At 39.3% G+C, this 8813-nt stretch overlaps 1 protein-coding gene across 2 annotated transcripts; it reads right to left on the reverse strand.

Annotated features, from left to right (window-relative positions):
- Positions 1 to 454: 454 nt before the first annotated feature.
- On the reverse strand, positions 455 to 2868 carry LOC121258225 (NADH dehydrogenase [ubiquinone] 1 beta subcomplex subunit 3-B-like). 2 transcript variants are annotated; one of them, XM_041159650.1, is made up of 2 exons: positions 2547 to 2868; positions 455 to 704 (listed from the first exon to the last, which is right to left on the reverse strand). In XM_041159650.1, exon 1 carries the CDS (start codon positions 2777 to 2779, stop codon positions 2549 to 2551), a length of 231 nt encoding a protein of 76 aa, XP_041015584.1. In that variant the 5' UTR covers positions 2780 to 2868; the 3' UTR covers positions 455 to 704; positions 2547 to 2548. The 2 variants fall into 2 exon arrangements, with proteins under 2 accessions (XP_041015584.1, XP_041015583.1); XM_041159649.1 differs by having other exon boundaries at positions 455 to 692; positions 2547 to 2858.
- Positions 2869 to 8813: the final 5945 nt, after the last annotated feature.

Raw genomic sequence — 8813 nt, forward strand, 5'->3', positions numbered from 1 at the left:
TAACATTTTTTCCTATTTGTTCATTCTGATTTGATTCATTATGTAAAAGCTAGGAGGAAGCAATAGGAGGATTGGTCAAATTTAGGTGTCATTTGGTGCAATCTGGGCAAACAAACTGAAATGAATTGAAAATGATTGATTCCGCTGCATTGTTTAGTTGGGTTTGGTAAGTAAATGGCAGAGGGACGAATCTGAATTGAAAAAAAAAAAAAAAAAACCAGCTCAGCTGGTGTGTGGTGTTGGAGACTTAAGTGGCCTAAGAGTAGAATTATTCAAAAAAAATATGTCAACTCATCAAAAATTCATTAAAGAGAGCTACGGGCAGAACCCAGGTATACTCTTCCTCTTGATAGGGCTCCATGCATGGGGAGCCATGACAAGCAAAACCACAATTCTAATCCAAGAATTTTATGGTAGTAGCAGAGGGAACCAACCAAAGAAAGACAAAAGTATGGAAAGAAAAAAACATTAATTCAGCCATCAAATGTATGGATAGTGAATAGAATATAAAGAGAGTTATTTATAATTCCATATAGTAGCTTCTGGCGAAGCTAGCATATTCCTAATTAGAAACAAAATAAACATTGCACGCTTTGAGCTTAATGTTTGAAATGTTTTTTATTTAACACCAAATTAAAAGAGGAATTCTGAAATACAAGGCCCAAGCTTCCTTCCTTTCACCAATAGCTCATCTGCAAGATCAACTATTTGTCAAATAATCAACTAGCAGAGACCATAACAGTTTTTGAAATGTGATAAAGCAAAGTAAGAGCAGTGTGAACATCTTCAGTTTGCAAGTAAAAGCTCTTCCAGGTTCCAATCAGAACATCCTCACATCATAAAACGTACAAGGGTAAGGTTTAGCTGGCAAAATTAAAGATGTAGGAAAAAAAAATGAGAACTGCTCTCCTTAAAATGCTAATGCTTAGGGCGGTGGGTAGCTGCCCCCCGCCCCACCCTTACCCCTAACCCCATGCCACTTGTTCCCAGTGAACGGGCAGAAGGATTTTTCCCTTTCCATCTGTAAGCCCGCCAAAAGGCATCATCAAACGACAGATACAAGGGGAAAAAAAGGAACTCCAACAGATCAAAAACAACTCTCTAACTGTAAATTATCAACTCTCTTCCTCAAGCAAGTGACACAGAAGAAACAGAGGAGGAGGAGGAGGATGTGGGGAGGGGAAGGGAGGGGGAGGAGGATTGGGCGGATTTTCTTCCCATTACCCTTGCTGGCGGGGTGGATTGGGTGGACGGGCGGGCGAGATTGTGGGAGCCTGCGCCCAGCCCTACTAATGCTTGCTTGTATAGGGCACTTGACAGACTTGACTTTTGCAAACAATGATCACAGCAAGAAATAATAAATCCACTCTATTTTGTTTTCCTCTTTTCAAAAAATAATAATTCCTTTCATGCATTAGTAAGGGTTGATCAAAGTAAAAGGCGTACAAGATAGGAAAGCAGATAAACTATTTTATAGCTAAATGTGAATCTTACCCAGAGAGTAAAATTCATTTATATAGGGAAAAAATTATGAGAAAATGCCAACTCATAAGAATGCATTTGGTAGATGATAATGATGAAAGAGCCACAAATAAAATAAATAATATCCAACATTCTTGCTGGTATAGATGTTCACACAACCTAATATCTCATTTATTCGTTACAAAATCAGCGTATGATATCCAGACCAGAAACTTTTTTTTTTTTTTTTTTTTTTTTTTTTTTTTTTTTTTTTTTTTATGTCGGGAACCTCTGCAAGGCAGGGCCCTTCAGACCCACCCCTGCAGAGTAAACCCCGGTCCGTGCACCGCAAATCCCTACCGTACTTGTATAAAACCTTGACAAGGACTGTTCAATTCTTTTGTCAGTTGAATTCAGTCAGCCAAAGACCACTCGGTTTTTCGTTTCAAGATTCAATAACCCAACCCTAACTTACACGAACTCTTCCCTAATTATATCAAATTGCAATTAATATTTCCGTGTGCTTCAATCCCATCCTAGTACCATTTAAAACTTTGAACTTAGGTCCAAAAGTTGGTAATTGAGAACAGAACTTCATTTAAGGCTCTATTGCTGCCACAGAACTGGCGCGAAATTGCCGATGTCTATCCCCATGATCAAAACTCTCATCCCCCTTCAATTAACGAAAGACTAACGAGCGCTATCTAACACCTTTCGAAGAAAATTAATTTCACAATACCTCATTCCACATGAAGAAATAGATTTTCTTTTGATGGGTAAAAAAAAAAAGTAGATGCACTCTCACCAATTCCTAATTACCCAAAAAAAGGCACTCAGTTGGTCTTATCCCCCACAGGTAGAGCTAGAGCTCGTTGGATCCCATTAAAAGTATCGATTTGATTACACTTAATAGGGAACGATTGGATCAACTAGGGTTCAATAGTAGATCAAAGACACCCTTTTGGCCAAAACCTAACATAGGACGAGTAGCCCATTTCACTGAAAAGCATAAGCGCGTCGGTGTAAAAAATAAGTACGATCGAATCGAAAACCAAAGGAAACCGTAAAACTGGCCAGAGAATGACCTTCAGTGTGAAGCAGAGGAAGTTGATGCAGCAGAGTGGTTGTGGTGAGAAGAGGAAGGCGCGTGGAGCCTGTCGTACACTTGTTCGCCGACGAGGTAGATGCCAAAGGCAACGAGGGCGATGCCGAGGCCAGGAGTGGCGTGGCGGAGCTGATTCGTCAGCATCGGGTGCTTTCTCCACTCGTCCCTTCTCCTGAAGAACTCTCCCGTGGGTCCCACGGCCTTATTCGCCATTTCTTCTCTGTTCTGCTGCACTGTTTTCTGTGGGTGCTTCTTTCTCCTTCAAAGAAAGTATTTGGGGGTGCTGGTCCGGTCCCTGTTGGACCTTTCCACGTAAGTCCGCGTTTTATTTTTGAAAAAATATTCGCATCGGCCTCTGTTTGGCATCAGCTTAAACACACCTCACGTGTCAGCTAAAACATACCCTATGTGTCAACCAGTTTTACTGTTTAATTTTTTTCCTCTCGTTGCAATGGACAGTTTGATGTGAGAGAAACACTTGAGAAGAGAGAAGTGAGAGACGGTGAGAGGCAGAGAGTGAGATCTTGATGAGAGAGAACACTTGAAGAGAACTGATGAGAGGGGTTTGATAAGAGGGGTTTGATGAGAGAGAGAGCTTGAGGAGAGAGAGTTGATGAGAGAGAGAGCTTGAGGAGTAAGAGAGGTAAGAGAGAGAAAGCTTGATGAGAGAGAGGTCGAAGAGAGAGAGGTGATGAGAGAGAGAGCTTGATGAGAGAGAAATGATGAGGAGTGAGAGAGGTTGAAGAGAGAGAAAGCTTGATGAGAGAGAGACGTAGACGAGAGAGCTTGAGGAGAGAGAAGCATCTGACATTTAAAAAAAAAAAAAAAGGACACACGTAAGGTGTGTGGAGAGTGCAATATTAGAGTAGACTGATCCCTAGTATTACTCTTTATTTTTGGTGATGATAGTGCATCTTTCGCAGAGCAGATCTGCGTACTAATATTGAGTCACAAAATTTGCTAAAGAGGTATGAATTGACATATGGACAGAAATTGAATATGGATAAGACTAGCATGGTGTTAAGTAGAAATGTGAGTGATGATGTAAAATATTTGGGCTTGCCTCCAATGATAGGATGGAAAAAGTTCACTGCTTTATCTAAAATAAAGTCAAGAGTATGGAAGAAACTACAATGTTAGGAGGAAAAATAGCTTTCACAAGGAGGAAAGTAACTATTACTGAAAGCAGTGGCTCTTGCTATACCTACCTATGCCATGAGTTGCTTTAAACTACCTAATAGTCTTTTCAAAGATCTTGAAGGTTTGATGGCCCAATTCTGGCGAGGGAGAACCAAGAAGAACAAAAAGATCCATTGGATTAGTTGGAAGAAAATGTGCAAATCCAAGTTTCAAGGCGGGTTAGGCTTCAAAGATCTTAAGCTGTTTAATATAGCTTTTCTTGCAAAACAAGGTTGGAGGCTTGTTAATCAAACAGATTCTCTGTTGCATCAAGTTTTAAAAGCAAGATATTTTCCCAAAACAGGTTTTCTGGATTTTAAGCTTGGTTATAATCCTTCCTATCCTTGGAGAGGCATATGGGAAGCAATAACTCTCCTACTGCAGGGTTGTCAAAAGAGAGTGGGGGATGGAAAGACAATAAGGATTTGGCATGATCTATGGATTCCAGGTTGCATAAATTTGATTCATGAGTAACATATGGTGGAAACGAATGAAGAGATACCTAAAAATATGGATTCTCTTATTAGTCTGGAAACCACATGGTGGGACACTCGAAAAGTACGAGCTCTCTTCAATCCAATTTTAGCTGAGAAGATTCTGAAGATTGTGATTTGTCCAGTGGGTATGAAGACAAGTGGATGTGGATTGAGGAGAGGAGTGGTGAGTTCAATGTTCAAAGTGCCTATAAACTATTGCAAAATAGTGTTAATAATCCAGAAGGGGAGAGTTCTAATAGAAGTAATCTTAACAGGCTTTGGAAAGCAATTTGGAAGATGAAGTTACTATTGAAAATCAAGATCTTTGTATGGAAACTGTGCAAAGATTGTTTACCAACTTGCTTAAATCTACTTAAGAAACATATGGACATTGATCCTAAATGTAGTATGTGTTCTAAACAGGATGAGGATTTGGGGCATGCTATTGTCTATTGTTCTGAGTTGGTTGAATTTTGGAAATGTCATTTACCTATTTTATTTGATATACCACGACCTCTTTACTTTATTGATCTAATCCAATATGTGCAGAATATGGGTACTGCAGAGGAGTTGCAAAAATTCTTTTTAATAGCATGGAGTTTTTGGTTTAAGAGAAATAAAAAGATACATGATGATGTTTTACTTACTCCTAAACAGGTTGTTGATCATATTATTTCAGTACAGACTTGTTATACTTCTTTTCACAACAGAAGAACACAAACAAGATTAAATATAGCTGCCACTGCAACCCTCCTATTGTAAGTTTTCTTGAACTTAATGTTGATGGTGCGTTATTCATTGATCAAAAGAAGGCAGGGATTGGCTCTGTGCTTCGAGATGAAAGATGGGACATTATCTTTGCAGCTAGTAAGGTGGAGTTCCATATTGAGGAGCCTGATACAATTGAGTTGGTGGCAGTGTTACAAGGTTTATAGTTATGTCTTTAGTTTGGTATCACAAAGCTACTGGTGGAATCAGATTGCAAGCTATTAGTGGATGATCTGCAACAAGAGTCCTCACAAGCTGCATCACGACTAGGAAACATGGTCTTAGAAGTCAAAAGGTTGATGTCTTATTTTGATGTTTGTTTATGTCAGTATGTTAATCGTTTAGGGAATAGTGTTGCTCACAAGTCAGCAAGAATGGCTTGGAATGTTGATGATTTGATTGTATGGGGGATTTTGTACCTGACTCTATTGCCCAAGTTGTTTGGGTTGAGAAGATTTCTTGTAATCCTTGATGCAATATATGAAAGCCTTCTTATTAAAAAAAAAAAAAAAAAAACTTTGGGGATAATTATTTTTATAGATACGAAGCACTTCCTCTCTAAGACGTCCTGAGTAGAGGCCATAGTCTTTGTGTAGGGTTTTCTTTTCTTTCTCTTTCTCCTATTTGCATGTTCTTCTATACTATATGGAGGACAAGTTGGGAAAACTTTACTAGAGATTATCTCTCTCTGAACAAGAACAAGAAGAGATCCAATTGGAGACCAGCCACTTGGAAGATGCCATTTCAAAAGGAGCAAATGTTTGATTATGAAATTGCTGACGAAAAAATACTATAATAAGGAAGCTTTCATGCAAATCATGAAGAAGATATGGAAACTAGTGAAGACAATTAAGTTTTGTGATTTGGACTCCACTCTTATATTGGCGGAATTTGTAGATATAAGGGATAAAGATAGAATACAACATGATGGCCCTTGGTCTTTTAATAAACAGTTGGTGATCATGATGGACTTTGATGGTAGACAACAAGTTCATCAAATCCGTAGAGCAGAGGCTCTATTCTGGGTGCGAATTTATGATCTTTCTCTGATGGCACGTAATGAATATGTGGGTCGCCTTATCGGAAGTTCGTTGGGTATAATGGAGGAGGTTGATCTGGAGAAAGGTGAAATGGCATGGTGGAATACATGCGTGTACGTGTTAAGCTTGATGTAACAAAGCCCTTGATGAGGAAAAAGAAGATCACTGGAGGTACAAATGAATCATGCTGGGTTCATTTCACCTACGAAAGACTCCCCGATTTTTGCTATTGTTGCGGACAATTAGGCCATGATTATCGCGAGTGTGAACATTAGCAACTATCAAATGAGACTTTTGAAACTGAAGCATTCCTAAATGGTCAGTGGCTTCATGCGGGAAATACAGGTGGATGAGGGTGGGGACAACAGCCACTGAAAAAGGCGGTCGATCAAGAAATTTTGGTAAGAAACACAATGCCGGAAATCAATCAACAACAGGCATCAAATGTGGCGAAAAACCAGGGCATTACAGATATTGGGGATGAAACTGCTATGGTTACTGGAATGACTCAACAAACAAGGGGCCAGAATCCCATGGAAGATAATTCTCGGTTGGAGAAGGATAGCGAGATTTCAGGGCGGAAGGTGATTGATTCCATGAACCATGATCAAAGGCCATCATATGTTCAATTTATGGTAAGAGGAGTTGTAAGGAAAGATACGGAAGTTACTATCAATTTGGATCTAGGCCGTGATTTTTCGGGCTCTAAAATAGATAAGTTTAATTTGGATGATAGCCCGCTTGCCACATTGCTAAAACAAAAAGGCCCACGTACTCAATGGAGAAGGAAGGATCAACAGTTGAAACAGACAAAGTATATCAACCTAAGCTCTCAGATAAAGAACAACGGGCAAAAACGATAGGCTTCAGAGGATGGAGATGAACAAGGCAGATATCAGAAACGTCAAAACCAGGATACAAACGAGACTTATGGTGCAGAGGAGAAAGCTGAGTTATTGGTAGTGGTTGTCTCACAACCCCGCTGAGCACAATGCATATTTTAAGCTGGAATTTCCGTGGGCTTGGGAACCCACGTGGAATTCATACACTCCACGACATTGTCACGAAGGAAGATCCTGATGTACTATTCATTCAAGAGACAAAGTTGAAAGCCCATGTTATGGAAATCTATATCGTCTCGAATTCCCTAGTTGCTTGGTTGTTGACAGTGATGGTAGAAGCGGTGGTCTTGCGTTGGTGTGGAAGGAAGTATTGTTTTGACTGTGCTAAATTATTCTAAATATCATATTTATGCGTTACTGGTCACTGATGATGTTAATAAAACTGAGTCATATTTGACGGGTGTTTATGGCCACCCTGACATGGCTAGTAGAAGGGAGACTTGGAGTTTGATCAGGTCTTTAAGTAATGTAGATGGGAAATCATGGCTTGTTTTTGGGGATTTCAATGAACTGTTGAATGTTAAAGAGAAGTGGGGTGGGAAGGAAAGACTAGAGCAGCAATTGCTTGCATTTCGTGAAGTACTCAGTGAGTGTGATTTAAGGGATTTAGGGTTTGTTGGAACTCTATATGCTTGGTGTAATAAGAGGCAAGGGATTGCTAGCATTAGTGAAAGGTTGGATCGTTTCCTTGCAAATCCTCAATGGTGCCAATCCTTCCCCATTGCATCTGTTACGCATGGAAGTGCTGCTTATTCAGACCATATTCCCTTATGGTTGGAAACTAATGGAGTTTATGGAGTGATAGAAAAGGAGAAACCTTTCAGGTTTGAAGCAATGTGGGTGGATGATAAGGGTTGCACACGTATTATTGAGGAAGCCTAGAATGGAGGTTTAAATAACAGTAAGATGGAAGATATTATGGAGATGATTTCTGGTTGTGCAAAAACTTTGAAAAGCTGGAATAAACAGAAATTTGGGAATGTACAGTTTAATCTTAAGAAAGCACAAATGAGTCTGGCTAGACTTCAGTTGGCAGACCCCAGTTGCTCGGATATGACAACTCATATTCATGCAAGAGACAATGTTCAAATGTGGTTAGAAAGGAAGGAAATGATGTGGCATTAAAGAGCTAAAGCCATGTGGCTGCAAACAGGAGATCAAAACTCTAGATACTTCCACACAAAAGTCTCACACAGAAGGAAGAAGAACACTATAAAGAAGTTGCAAGATGATTATGGAGTTTGGAAAAAAGGAGAGCAGTTAACTCAAGAAATCTTAGAGTATTTCAAGAACCTTTTTTTATCTTCAGATCAAAGAAGCTCGATGGAGACAGTGCCAAATATCAGTTGTAGAGTAACTGGACAAATGAATGAGGAACTATCAAAGCAGCACACTGAGAAGGAGGTCTCATTAGCACTCAAGCAAATGCATCCTACCAAGGTCCCTGGGCTAGATGGTATGTCCCCTATCTTTTTCCAAAAAAATTGGAATATTATTGGAAAATCTGTTATTGTTGCTACTCTACTTGCTCTAAATTTTGATGACTTTCCTTATGCTTTGAACCCTACTTTCATCACTTTGATTCCAAAGAAAAAATCTCATATGAAAGTTGATGCTTTTCGCCCTATAAGCCTTTGTAATGTCACTTATAAACTCATATCCAAAGTTATTGCGAATAGGCTGAAGCAGTTTCCGCCTTGTATTATTAATGAGTCTCAGAGTGTTTTTGTCCCGAGTAGATTAATAACTGATAATGTTCTCATTGCCTATGAGTTTATTCATTATTTAAGACAAAAGAGGAAGGGGAAAAAGGTTACATGTCTCTCAAATTGGACATAAGCAAAGCCTATGATACTGTCGAATGTAATTTTTTGGAACAAAT

Source organism: Juglans microcarpa x Juglans regia, chromosome 3S, assembly GCF_004785595.1.
Source record: "Juglans microcarpa x Juglans regia isolate MS1-56 chromosome 3S, Jm3101_v1.0, whole genome shotgun sequence".
Lineage (NCBI taxonomy): Eukaryota > Viridiplantae > Streptophyta > Magnoliopsida > Fagales > Juglandaceae > Juglans > Juglans microcarpa x Juglans regia.